Source organism: Myxocyprinus asiaticus, chromosome 10 (assembly GCF_019703515.2).
Source record: "Myxocyprinus asiaticus isolate MX2 ecotype Aquarium Trade chromosome 10, UBuf_Myxa_2, whole genome shotgun sequence".
Taxonomy (NCBI): Eukaryota; Metazoa; Chordata; class Actinopteri; order Cypriniformes; family Catostomidae; genus Myxocyprinus; species Myxocyprinus asiaticus.
In genome coordinates this window covers 45,132,330-45,147,294 of record NC_059353.1, presented here as the reverse complement: position 1 = coordinate 45,147,294, position 14,965 = coordinate 45,132,330, and the positions used below count along the sequence as shown (strand labels likewise).

The 14,965-nt window shown below is 38.8% G+C and overlaps 1 protein-coding gene across 1 annotated transcript in view; it reads right to left on the bottom strand.

Moving 5' to 3' along the window:
* The window catches only part of LOC127447388 (anion exchange protein 3-like), an 86,494-nt gene that overhangs the window by 47,827 nt on the left and 23,702 nt on the right, over window positions 1-14,965 (bottom strand). The window contains exons 3-5 of the mRNA XM_051709236.1: window positions 13,980-14,227; window positions 13,589-13,764; window positions 8,184-8,404 (exon numbers count right to left, since the gene is read on the bottom strand). Of these exons, the coding sequence (XP_051565196.1) occupies window positions 8,184-8,404; window positions 13,589-13,764; window positions 13,980-14,227 (645 nt within the window). The remainder of the gene's footprint in view (window positions 1-8,183; window positions 8,405-13,588; window positions 13,765-13,979; window positions 14,228-14,965) is intronic.

Sequence of the window (14,965 nt, the reverse complement as noted above, 5' to 3'; positions counted from 1 at the left end):
CTAAATTTCCTCTCCATTTAATCGAATTTATGTCTACAGGTAGGAGAACTGATTGAGACGTTGTTGAGATCACTGTTAATTCACACATGTGAATTACTTGGGTCTTTTTCTGAGAGGAAAAAAACGGAGAAGCACAACTTCAGCAAATGTCTCAGTTTGCTCTCCATTTAATCTCATTTCTGTCAAGGAGAAATTATTGAGACATTGTTGAGATCACTTCTAAAACTCGAGGAGTCTAAGGGGAAGAGGAAAAAAGACTCAGAAGCAGCAGGCTTCAGCAAAAGTCTCAGTTTCCTTGCCATTTAATCTCATTGCTATCTAGGAGAAACAACTGAGACATTTTTGAGATCACTTCTGGAACTCTAGAGGAGACTTGTGAGATTACTATTGACTATCTATGGACAAAAATTGGCAAAGAAAGTCTTAAGCATACTGTACGTCTCAACTTGCTCTCATTTTGATCTCATTGTGCTCTAGGAGAAACAATCGAGAAACTGTTGAGATCTATTCTAAAACTTTAGAGAATCATGCAATTACTGGGGTCTTCATCTCAGGAGAAAAACTATATGAAATATATAGACTTAAGCGTAAATCTTCATTTGCTCTCCAGTTAATCTCATTGCTGTCTAGGAGAAACAAATGAGATGTTGTTGATGTCTATTATGAAACTCGAGAGGAGAAACACAAAATTTCTAGGGTCTTTATCTGAAGAGAAAAATTGTTGAAGAGAGAGACTTAAGTGTAAATTTCCATTTGATCTCCACTGATTCTCATTGCTGTCTAGAAAAAACAAGTGAAACATTGTTCAGATCTATTCTGGATACTCTAGAGAAGACACATGAGATTACTAAGGCATTTTTCTCAGGATAAAAACTGGAGAAGAAAACGATTGAAGCATAAGTCTCATTTTGCTTTCTAATTGATCTCATTGATATCTAGAAGCAACTGATACATTATTGAGATCTATTCTGAAACTCAAGAGGAGACGGGAGATTACTAGGGTCTTTATCTCAAACCTGCAAAGAAAGAGACAGAAGCATAAGTCTCCATTTGCACTACGTGTTTTCTCATTGATGTCTTAGAGAAACAAATGAGACATTAAAGAAATCTAATTTGTGGTTTTTCTTCCCTATGTGATTTCTTATTGGAAAGTCAGCAATTATAAACCTTTAATTTGCAAGTAATTCAGTTTCATTCAGTTTAACAAAACAACTAAGAAAATCAATTATATAGATTACAAAAGCGAGTATTTTGACATATGTACCGACTAACTGCCCTGCTAAGGTATCACACATATGGAATCACTGATGTAGAGGAGTGGACCAGACATGAGCAGCGCCATATTTGTCAGCTATAGTGCTATCTAGGACTTCAATTCAATGGCCTGCTGTTCCGAGTGTGGAGGCCTGATTTGTAATTTGCAGCAGTACAACAGTCAATGCTGCTTCTATTCTAAAAGCAGGAAGGGCTGCAGGCAGAGGCTTCGGGAAGGATAATCAATTGGCACAGTGAAGTTAATTACAGCTAGAGGCGATTCATCCACATAGCTGTTGCAACCCTCACCTAAATGCACTCTGCTATACTCTGCTAGCCTTCATTCATCTGGACTATTTAGTCATTACATTATTAGCTGTACAGTATGCCATGTAGTGTAAACAGCAGGATCATTCATGAAATTAGTTTGTATCTCTTCACTAAAATTTAACTGGTTGGTAAAATGTTGCCCCTAGTGTGTCTACAACAGGGGTGTCAAACACAGGCTGATTTTTTTATTTATTTATTTTATTTTTGTTTTGTTAAAGAGGAAGTTCACCCAAAATGTAAATTCTGTCATTATTTACTCATCCTCATTTAAAAAAAAAAATAATAATAATTGATTTTCTTTCTTCAGTGAAACACAAAAAGGCGATGTTATGCAGAATGACAGCCTCAGTCATCATTCACTTTCATTATAAGGGAAAAAGATGCAATGAAAGTGAATGGTGACTGAGGCTGTCATTCTTCCTAATAGTATATGGTGACAGAATTTTCATTCTTGGGTGAACTAACCTTTTAACAAGTCATCTGAAACTAAAGGTAACACAAAAGGTCTAAAAATAAATAATAATAATAATTTAAAAATTCTGATATAACTAATAATAATAAAAAAGAAATAAGATCTAAAATTTAATGGGGGGCTCGGGGCAAAAACACAACCGAAAGTGACTTAAATGTCCCCAAATTTCAATATGTGGATAATATAATGAGTTTTATTTGTAACATCTGATATATTTCTTCATATTCTAAGCCTAGGTATGCAAATTGTTGCATAAAACATTAGATATAATTATTCCTAATTTATGTAAATATTAATAATTAATATATATGATAATTATGTTAATACATTAATTACATTTGATGTTATTTTTATATGATTAGAAAACATATGCTCTCATAAAACAATATTGCTCCTTAATGGAAAAGTTAATTTCTGACACTGTACTAATAAACTGATAAAAAAGTTTAGTATAATGATTAAAAAAAAAAAACTTCTGTGGCCGGTTTGGACTTGGAACAGCCAAAAGAATCAGGGGATTGGCCTACTAATTTTAGTCAATCAGAAAACTGGCCAATCAGAAACACTCTCTGCCTATGAATAACTTTGCACATCAGTTTGCTAAAATTACTTTAGGGGGTGGGGTTTTGAAGAGAGGGCGTGTGGTCGAAGTTAGTAAAATGGCAAAACTTCATAGAAACATCTAGTCACTTATAGAACTTTTAATTATAAATCTAATAATCTAGTAAAACAGTAGCCTGCAAAGCACAGAAATTAGAATGTTTTCATTCATCACGTCACACGTTAGCACTGGTCATAAACAAACATTATGAATCCAAATGTTCTGGACAGCACTTAATGGCTAAAATAAATAAAACACTAAACTTAAGCTCTGGGAAGATCATCTGCCTAAACAGAGATTTCCCATGGCTTGAGAAATCACCACACATGACAGCAGAAGAATAGCTGGGAGGGCAACTGGAGCATGAGAGACCATTTTACCAACATCATCTACGTCATGGGGAACTTTATAACCTTGTTCTAGAAAAACACAGACATGTGCAACAGATCATCAGGAAACCTCTAAGATACTGTATGGGAGCATTGGGAATGACCATGTTACCAAAATTTGGATTATGTCAAAATTAAGACACTGATTTGTCTTGGATTGTTTTTATTTTATTTTAGTTTTGTGTGTGTGTGTGTGTGTGTGTGTGTGTGTGTGTGTCTATTAAACAATAAACAAAGAAATAATATTTTACATAATTTAACATTTAAAATTACTTAATAAATAAAAACACTATCAAAATGTTTTAACATTATTTAGCAATGTATAAATTAATTCAAAAATATTTTTAATTCATACTTTTTATTTAAAAAAAAACAAACAAAAAAAAACAGATTGTTTTACTTTTAGTTAACTATAACACAATTCCAGTGAGTCAGAAGTTTACATACACTAAGTTAACTGTGCCTTTAAGCAGCTTGTCAAGCCTTTAGAGAATTAGCCAATTAGCTGGTGTACTGAATTTGAGGTGTACCTGTGGATGTATTTTAAGGCATACCTTCAAACTCAGTGCCTCATTGCTTGACATCATGGGAAAATCAAAAGCAATCAGCCAAGACCTCAGAAAAAAAATTGTGGACCTCCACAAGTCTGGTTCATCCTTGGGAGCAATTTCCAAATGCCTGAAGGCACCACATTCTGTACAAACAATAGTACGCAAGTATAAATGCCATGGGACCACGCAGCCATCATACCACTCAGGAAATGATGAATGATGACTCAGAAATTAACGTAGTTTGGTGCGAAAAGTGCAAATCAATCCCAGAACAACAGCAAAAGGACCTTGTGAAGATTCTGGAGGAAACAGGCAGTCAAGTATCTATATACACAGTAAAATGAGTCCTATATCAACATAACCTGAAAGGCTGCTCAGCAAGGAAGAAGCCACTGCTCCAAAATCGCCATAAAAATGACAGACTATAGTTTGCAGTTGCACATGGGGACAAAGATCTTACTTTCTGGAGAAATGTCCTCTGGTCTAATGAAACAAATATTGAACTGTTTGGCCATAATGACCATCGTTATGTTTGGAGGAAAAAGGGTGAGGCTTGCAAGCCCAAGAACACCATCCCAACTGTGAACCATGGGGGTGGCAGCATATTGTGGGGATGCTTTGCTGCAGGAGGGACTGGTGCACTTCACAAAATAGATGGCATCATGAGAAAAGAAAATTATGTGGATATATTGAAGAAAAATCTCAAGACATCAGCCAGGAAATAAAAGCTTGGTCGCAAATGGGTCTTCCAAATCGACAATGACCCCAAGCATACCTGCAAAGTTGTGGCAAAATGGCTTAAGGACAACAAAGTCAAGGTATTGGAGTGGCCATCACAAAGCCCTGACCTCAATATGATGAAAGCATGTGCGAGCAAGGAGGCCTACAAACCTGACTCAGTTACACCAGTTCTGTCTGGAGGAATGGGCCAAAATTCCAGCAACTTATTGTGAGAAGCTTGTGGAAGGCTACCCAAAATGTTTGACCCAAGTTAAACAATTTAAAGGCAATGCTACCAAATACTAACAAAGTGTATGCAAACTTCTGACCCACTGAGAATGTGATGAAATAAATAAAAGCTGAAATAAATCATTCTCTCTACTATTATTCTGACATTTCACATTCTTAAAATAAAGCAGTGATCCTAACTGACCTAAGACAGGGAATGTTTTATACAATTAAATGTCAGGAATTGTGAAAAACTGAGTTTAAATGTATTTGGCTAAGGTGTATGTAAACTTCTGACTTCAACTGTATGTGTGTGTATATATATATTACATACACCGATCAGCCACAACATTAAAACCACCTGCCTAATATTCTGTTGGTCCCCCACGTGCCGCCAAAACAGCGCCAACCCGCATCTCAGAATGCTTCTCACCACAATTGTACAGAGCGGTTATCTGAGTTACCATAGACCAGAGGTGTATAGTAACGAAGTACAAATACTTAAGTACAGTTTTTTTATATTTGTACTTTACTTGAGTATAAATATTTCTTTGGACTTTTACTTTCACTTCACTACATTTTGAAGAGAAAATTGATACTTTTACTTTGATACATTTCTCCAGACCCGTTCGTTACTTTTGCGACTGAACGCCGCAAAAAAATAACAGCTGTACGCGCAAAAATGCATGCAGATCGGCGATAGTGATGTCAAATCTTTTAAATCTGATTCCTTTGAACTGAACAAAAAGATTCAAAAAGCGGACTGAATGATTAGTTTTACGAATCTGAACCAAAATCACAAGCGAAGCACGTGCCAGATTACATGTTCCGTCGTCTGTCTCCATTGGGGAAGGCAAGAAACTGCTCATGTGAGTTTAATTATTATAATTTTACTAATTAATTTGATAAGTTCAGGCTTAAACATTATGAAAGCTGTTAAATTCCTTTCCAGGAGACCTGTTCATATAAGTCAATCACATGCATTCACATTTTACATTTTACATTTAAACAAGGTATGATATGTATGAATAATTACCAGCGCTCATGAAAATGTCCAACAATATTTATTTTTATATTTTATGTGAATGGTCTTTGCCTAAGCAAAACTAGTTTTCTGGTTGTTACTAAAGTGTTATATATGCTTTGTAGCACATTTATGCTACAGTATATGGTAACTAGGGTTTTCTGGATGGTTGCTAGGGCATGCTATGCAGTTGTCAAGGTGGTGTGTGTTTTGGTGCATTGCTACAATATGTGGCTGCCAGGTTGTTATTATGCTGTTGCCAAGTTTTCTGTGTTTTTTGCACATTGCTCTGCAGTTGACAGGGTTCTAGGTGGTTGTCAGGTTGTTGCTATGCTGTTGTTAAATTGTTTAACTGTGTTTCAGCAGATTGATGTGCAGTTGCCAGGGTGTATGGGTGGTTGCTTATTGGCCCAAATGAAAAGAGCCCACCCCCACAAGTCTCTGTTCTGGTCACTAATGACTCAACTCCCTTCTTCAATGTTCCAATTTTTATGGACTGTGGTGTTCATTTACACTCATCCCATAAATATGATAATTGCGATGTGACTTGAATGCGCCATTAAAGGGATAGTTCATTTAAAAATGAAAATTCTCTTAATTTTCTCACCCTCATTCGATCCAAGATGTGTATGACTTTTGTTCTGCAGAACACAAAAAAAAAAAAAAGATTTTCAGAAGAATATCACTGTTATGTAGGTCAATTCAATGTAAGTGAATGGTGGCCAGACCTTTTAAGCTCCAAAAAGCACATACATGCAGCATAAGAGTAATCCATAAAACTCCCGTGGTTTCACCAATGTCTTCTGAACAGATCCAATTGGTTTTGGGTGAGAACAGACCAAAATATAACTCCTTTTTTGACTAAATCTTGACATTACCAGTCTCCTTGGCGATCAGGATTCAAGCTCGATTACACTTCCTATAGTGCCATCTAGGGCTCTGCGCATGCATCAAACACTAGAAAGTGAAATCAAGCTTGAAATCATGATTGTGCCTAGAGATTGCAATGGCAAGATATACAGTGAAAATGAGTTACAATTTGGTCTGTTCTCACTAAAAACCAACTGAATCGCTTCAGAGGACATGGATTTAACCACTGTAGTAGTATGGATAACTTTATGCTCCCTTAATGTGCATTTTGTAGCTTGAAATGTCTGGCCACCATTCACTTGCATTGAATTGACCTATAGAGCTGAAATATTCTTCTAAAAATCTTTGTACGTGTTCTGCAGATGAAAGAAAATCATACACATCTGGGATGGCATGAAGGTGAATAACTGATGAGCACCACCAATCAAATAAGTTGCCATGGATACATAAGTAAATTTAATATCAGTTACTTAATACTTTTGCTTAAGTCAATTTCCATGAAGGTGTCTTTACTTTTACTCAAGTATGACAAATGGATACTTTATACAACACTGCCATAGACTTTGTCAGTTCGAACCAGTCTGGCCATTCTCTGTTGACCTCTCTTATCAACACGGCATTTCCGTCCACACAACTGCCACTCACTTGATGTTTTTTGTTTTTGGCACCATTTGGAGTAAATTCTAGAGACTGTTGTGCATGAAAATCCCAGGAGATCAGCAGTTACAGAAATACTCAAACCAGCCCATCTGGCACCAACAATCATCCATGCGCTTATCTAATCAGCCAATCGTGTGGCAGCAGTGCAGTGCATAAAATCATTCAGATATGGGTCAGGAGCTTCAGTTAATGTTCACATCAGCACATCAGAATGGGTAAATATATATATATATATACACACACACATACACTTTATATGGAACAATCAATAATAATAATCATCTGACCACATCTCTAAGGCTTGTTTACAACTGCTGGAAAAGGAGAAGACCATGTGCCTGGCCAATAATCCTACTGCTCTGCTTTACACCAAAACACATTTATAGGTATGGACACAAATACCCCAGCGTCCCCCTAACTTACCAGAAAACTTGCCAATGTAGACCTCTCAAGTCCACTAAACAAACAGCTCAAGGGCCAGTGCTGTCATCACTCCCTTCCTCTAGGGTGAGAGTTTAATGAGAATTTGGAGGGACAACAGACTTTGGCTTGTCAAAAGCAAGATAAACCAGGGGCCAGAGACTCAGATGCTGGTGTGGCTCCAATGACACATGAAATCAAACACGCCAGTTTAATTTTGTTTGAGTTACTGCACTGATTTCAATTAAGATCAGACAACCACAACAACATGCCAGTTGTCTGTTTTAATCATAAGTCATCATGGTTACAGGGACACTGTGAAAACTCAGGACTTTAGCAGGAGGTATAGAGGTCAAGCAAGAAGTATTTTTAAAGGAATAAGTATATAACTAATAAGTCTTCTAATGCCATATAATAGCTTTGAGTGAGAAACAGACTGAAATTTCTCTTCCCCTTGAACCCCCTGGTCAGGCCCTGGTCAATATGAACAGTCCTTGTATGGAAAAGAGCTGTATGAAAAGTCTCCTTTAGTGTTCCACATAAAAAATAACAGAACAAGAATTTGGACTGACATCACGGTGACTAAATAATGATAGAATTTTCATTCTTTGGTGAACTATTCACTTAACTTCCTCTTATTAATCACATCTGCAGAATTGCTTACTCTTCATGTCATCCAGGTCAGCACTGGCCAGCATCTGTGCCTCAGCCTCATCTGTAGGCACTTTCTGGTACACAGCGGTCTCCATGGCTGTCATACTGCCTATGCAGATGCGTTCTCGTAGGTCATAGCTGGTCCGCTGGGCTCCGGCCAGCCGGTGGACAGGCTTCCTACGAAACCAGCCCCGTGTTGTCATACTGGCAGGCTCTGGAGATGAGCTAAATCTGCAAAAACATAACTACAACTTATACATTGTCTTAAAATAACAAATGTTTTTTCTGGCCAATTTGATATTAATTGTTAAAGGGATAGTTTGCCCGGAAATGAACTCACTCTAATGTTGTTCCAAACCTGTATGACGTTTTTTCTTCTGTAGAACGCTATTGGGGATGTTAAGCAGAATGTTGTCTTCAGTCACCATTCACTTTCATTGTGCTGAAAAAAAAAGTGGCTAACATTCTGCTTATCATTTCCTTTTGTGCTCCACTGAAGAAAGAATGTCACATGGGTTTAGAACAACAACAAGAGAGTGCATAAATGATGAATATTTTCATTTTTTGTGAACTATCCCTTTAATTGCTGGATAACATGAGCAAATAGTGTAATAACTACATAAGCCAAGCCATGCTATGAATACATTTGTATTATATGAATGCATATCATGCAATGATTTTTTTATTTGTACATTTGCCTTCACTAAATATCCATAAATAAAATCTCACTAAATGGTTTCAATATACTGCCAGTGCTGCATAGAGAGGATTAACCAGCAGGGGGCAATAGAGTACAACTTTTCCAATTCACTCTGCAAGCAGTCATCAACTATTTTTACAATATTGCATTGCTTTACAATGTTGCATGGCATATTTGCCATTAACTGCAAATGTAATAGATTAACTGCTGTAAATTGACCACTTGAATCATTGAATCAAGTGAAAGGGCACCAGGGCTGTCAAGCTCTAAAAATGACAAAAAGCATCATAAAAGCAGTCTACACAACTAAGTCCATACAATTCTAAGCAATCTGAAAACCATTCAAAAGCTTTGAGTAAAGAAGAGTTGAAAATGTAAATTGTTATTTGAAAATCTCCTCTGTTGTAGCTCTCAAGGATCACATGTCGGCTCAGCCCTATTCCCCATTAGTGCAAACTAAAATTGGGGGGAAAAGCCATTCTGCAAAATACCTTCTTTTGTGTTCAACAGAAGAAAGTAAGTCATGTGTTTGGAGACATGAGGCTGATTAAATTGTGATAACATTTGTTTTTATATTTGGGTGAACTATTCCTTTAAAAAGCCCATTTCAAGGGATAATTCACCCAAACAATTCTCATCATTTATACACCCTCATGCCATCTCAGCTGTGTATGACTTTCTTTCTTCTGCAGAACACAAACAAAGATTTTTAGAAGAATATCTCAGCTCTATAGGTCCATACAATGCAAGTCAACAGGGTCCAAAACTTTCAAGCTCAAAAAAAGCACATAAAGGCAGAATCAAATGTAATCCATACGACTCCAGTGGTTAAAAACATGTGGTCAGCCGACGAGAGGGATAAAGGCCGCCGGAGGCGTCAGTTCGGGAGGGAGAGAGCTACAGGCAGCTGCACTATATGTGTTTGTTTGTGTGTTTTTGTTTAATTAAAGATTACTTTGATGCTTTGTCCGGTTCTCGCCTCCTCCTTTCCCTTTTACCGTTACGTTGGTGCCGAATCCCGGGAAGGAGGCGGGATGCGCCATAGTAGAGTCCTCGCCACTACCATCCACCCCAAAGGAGCAGCCGTGGCCATCTGCCGGGGGACGGAGGAGCCCGGCCGCCTGAAAGCGGAGGTACGACCGCCAACCACGAGGGGAGGTGGGGCTCCTTACCAACCGCCTGCAGCAGTCAGGCCACTGCCAGGGGCGGAGGAGACCCTTACCGGCTGCTAAAATGCAGCAGGTTCAAAGAGAAGGCCACTGTCCGCGAGCGGGGAGGGGAGAACTGCTGCCAGGGACGGAGGAGACCCCTACTATCCACCAAAACGCGGCTGGGCATTCCATCCGCCAGGGGCCGGAGGACTGCCTCCGATTCACCTGGGGAGGAGTGGCTATCATTCACTAGAGGGTGGAGGGGTGTCTGTGGACCAGGCTATGGCGTATCAGAGAACTGGCGAGTACGTATTTTTTCCTCTCTCTCTCCTGCTGTCGCACCGTGTTGGGCTTTCCCTCTCTCTCTCTCTCTTTTTTCTTTCCCCTCCCCTTGTCTCCCTCCCAGGTCTGAGAAGGCGGGGAAGATCTGCCGGCAGGTGGGACCAGGGGCTCCCCGGCCTGAAGGAAAGGAGGGAAGAGTGTGGCAAGGAGGAAGGCAGGGCCGGGCCGTGATGATGCACACCGGGCCTCTAATCAGGCTAATCAAGCCGACGAGAGGAATAAAGGCCGCCGGAGGTGGCAGTTCGGGAAAGAGAGAGCTACAGGCAGCTGCCCTGTAGGTGTTTGTTTGTGTGTTTTTGTGTTTAAGTTTAATAAAACACTACTTTGTTGCTTAGTCCGGTTCCTGCCTCCTCCTTTCCATTGAATCCTGTTACAGTTTATTTTTGTGTTGGTTCCGCCTAGCGGCTGGAGTTTGTTTTGTGGAATAACACTCCTTCAGGAAAGTTTGTGGATGAATCTGCACGTTCTTTGTGTTTATTCCACCTATTAGCTGGAGTTTGTTTTATAGATTATATTCTGTTGTGTAATTCTGTCTCACAAAATTTGTATAGAAGCACCAGACTTGAGCAATCCGATGGCAAAGTTGTCGCGGTGACGCTCGTTGGCATACATGGAATGCTTGAGTTTAGAGAGATGGATGCTGGTTGGCGCTGTCCTGCACAGTTTTTCTTTTTCTTTTTTTTCTTTTTTTTTGGGGGGGGGAGGGGTTGATTGTTGCAATGTTAGAATGTGATCTTTATAATTTTATTTTTGACACAAAATATATTTTCTCATATGTCAAAATGTCAAATGTTAATATGAGTGGATTTTCTCTCTCCACATGGAATGTGAATGGGTTGGGGCACCCCATAAAAAGAAGGAACGTTATTTCTTTTCTTAAATGTAAGAAATATGATATAGTGTTTCTTCAAAAAATGCATCTTTCCCCACAGGAAGCTGAAAAATTTGGGAAGATATGGGGTAGACATGTTTTCTTTAGTGCTGGCTCAAGTAAGAGCAGGAGAGTTATTACATTGGTAAGTAAGCATCTACAATTCAAATGTCTCAAACAGAGCAAAGATAAATTAGGAAGAGTCATTATTGTTTTGGCAGAAATTCAGGGGCAAAGTCTTATTTTGGCTAATATTTACACATCTAACGCTGATAATCAGGGCTTTTTTTATAGATCTTGAAGGGATGTTGCAAGCCACTGGCACCTCTCATGATATAATATTGGGAGGAGACTTTAATCTTTTGATGGACTCAGTCCTTGATCATAGTGAAGCAAAAGTGTGCAAGCCCCCTAGAGCAACAGTGATGCTTCACAGGATGTGTAAAAATCTTGGTCTTACAGATATTTGGAGACTTTTGAACCCATCTGGTAGGGACTATTCATTTTTTTCATCAGTCCATAAGATTTATTCTAGAATAGATTTTTTTTATTTTTTTTTATCCAAGTCCCTCATTTCATCTGTTGTGGACTGCTCAGTTGGAAACATCTTAGTCTCAGATCACACCCTGGTGAGTTTAGAGGTGTTGCCACATATGGAGAAAATGAAATCATATAGTTGGCACCTTAATGTATCCCATTTGCAAAATCCTTAAACAAATGTTAAAGACTGAAATCAGTGTTTATATGGAGACCAACTGGTCCTCAGTATCCTCTGTAGGCGTGGCTTAGGAGGCACTTAAGGCGGTTCTTAGGGGCCAGATCATAGAGTATGCCTCATTCATCAAAAAATCCAAAGCACAAGAACTCGTGGAGTTGGAAGGGAATATTAAAAGTGCCGAGGCAGAGTTGAACCCCCGAATGTCGTCTGATGGCCTCAGAGAATTGACCCGATTGAAATACAGATATAACACTATTTTGTCGCGGAAGGTGGAGTTTTGGCTATTCAGGGCAAGACAGTCATACTCTGAGTCGGGGACAAAGCAGGAAAACTTCTGGCTAGATATATAAAGCAGAAAGAGTCCTTTTCTACCATTCCCTCAGTGAAATCTGCAGGTGATGAAATGTTTACCTTGGCCATTGATATTAATAATGCTTTTAAGGAATTCTATCTTGATCTCTATACTTCCACATCTTCGTCTACAGTTGAAGATATTAGAAATTTGTGAAACCATTAGAACTCCCTAAACTGACGACGGAGCAAAAAAATTCTCTTGATTCTGAGATAACATTGGAGAAGCTTGGTGAGGTAATTAAGGCCCTGCCTAAAGGCAAGGCTCCGGGGCCAGACGGCTTTGCTGCTGAATTTTTTAGATCTTACTGGCTCCACTTTTATTAGAAGTTTATACAGAATCATTAAAGAATGGAAAGCTTCCACCAACCATGACACAAGCCTGGATCAGTTTAATTCTGAAAAAGGACAAAGATTCAAGCGAGTGTAAGAGTTACCATCCAATTTCCTGATCCAGCTAGACGTAAAAATATTGTCAAAAATTCTGGCTAACCGATTAAGATAAATAGTTTTAAGGGGATGGAAGTTGGCTGGAGCATCCCCATTTCAGGAGTGGTGCTCGGAGTTGGGGAGGGTGGTGGCTTTTGAAGAGGGGTCAACTAGAAGACTGGGAAATTTGGACTTGTTTGTGGGAAAGTGGGGCAAATATCTGACATTTTTGGAGGGCTCTCGGGGAGGGACAGTAGAGATAGAGGTGTAGTTGTTATGTGTGTGATTATTATCTTTTATTATTTTTTTTTATTTTTTTTTTATTTTTTTTGTGTGCGTCTATAATCATGTGGGACCACTGGGGTGTTCGTGGGGGTGGGGGTGGGGTAATAGAGGGGGTTAAGTATTGATTCTGTTTGTATATGTTTTACTTTTATTTGTTTCATAAATGAATCAAATAATAAAAAAAAATTATCATAAAAATAAAAAATGACTTAAAAATGTATCTTTTTCTCACCCACACCTATGATATCACTTCTGAAGACATGAATTTAACCACTGGAGTTGTATGAATTAATTTTATGTTGCCTTTAAGCATTTTTGACCTTCAAAGTTTTGGAACTTTTCAAAGTGTTGTTCCCTGTTGACTTACATTGTATGGAACAGAGTAGAGATATTCTTCTAAAAACCTTTGTTTGTGTTCAGCAGAAGAAAGAAAGTCATACACATGCAGGATGGCATGAGGATGAGCAAATTATGAGAAAATGTTCATTTTTGGGTGAACTATTCCTTTACTGTTTATGTGTTTTTCGGGTGTACATGTAAATTCTTCTTTACTTTACTTGTCATATACCTGTTGCAAACCTCTTCCTCCTCTTCTCTGTCCGGTCGCTCATGTGCTCCCTGTTTCACCTCCATTCCGGCAGGGCTGGGTGGGGTCTCCTCAATGCTGGGGGGTGTCTCACTCTCCATATGGAAGCTGGTGAGAGCAAGATCGGCTGCCAGATCCTCCTCACTTCCCAAACTGAACTGTGATATCACAACATCTGTCACCATCTCCCCAATGTCCCATTCCACCTCTCTAACACAGTCCTCCACACATATCATGTAGTAACTTTAGGCTGTCCAGTCCAATAAAGATGTTTATTTATTAATAACTCACACTGTTCCACAAACGATTTAATATAATGCACAGTATGCAGTTAACTAGTATGCTGTTTTGATAGCTAATGACATGAAATTACCTGTGGCAGCTCTTCAGATGGCTCAGTAGGCGTGGCTGATTGGCACTGGCCCTCAGTCTCAGACTCCACCTCTTCCTCATCCACCTCATGAATAGTGGGTGTGACATCTGATGGTGGCATAGACGTCTTTTTTTTCTTCCTCTTTTTCTTTCGTCGGCGTTCCATACTAAGTACCCTCTTGCGAAAACGCTGTGGGGGGAGGTGGGTGGACAGGGGGTGGTGGGTGTGGTGGAATGTGTGCCGGTGATCTGTGCATAGACAGAGACTATTTAAATGAGGCATAATGCAAACTGCAAAACAAATGCAAAATGCAGTTACTACACATCATGAAGGTGAGTAAATAATGTAAAGAATCTTCATTTTTGGGTGAACTATTCCTTTAAGAACAGTATCTGCTGCCATTGAGACTTCATTTATAAGATGTTAATGTGTGATTTGGAGCTCCTGTGCAACTCATGAGAGGGACCATTAAAAAGCACTGTACTTCTGTATTTCTTCTAAGACACCTTCCTCCAAATGCAACTAAAGATGGAAACTTCTTGCAGCATAAGGGAGGATGCCACTTTTAACTGACAATGCTCTGGAAAAACAGTGGCATTTATAAGTTGTATTACTTTAAAAGTAATCAAGAAAACAAAATAGATTCCATTGATTTTCTTTAAGGGATAGTTCACCCAAAAAGGAAATTTTATCATCATTTACTTGCTTTCAAACCCTTAAGAATTTCATTCTCAATATAATGGCAGTGGATAGTATCTCAAGTTTAAAAAAGGACTCAAAAGTATCATAAGTAGTCTGCGTGCATCATATTCCAAGACTTCTGAAGGCATACGATGGTTTTGGTGAGAAACAACCCAAAACTGAAGTCATTTTCAGTAAAAATCTTTATGCCATTGCACGTCTATGGCTATGAGAAGCTTATTCACAGTGGCACTATTTCACACAAGAAATGCTTGCTAAACAAAGTGAGTTCTCACATTGTGAGC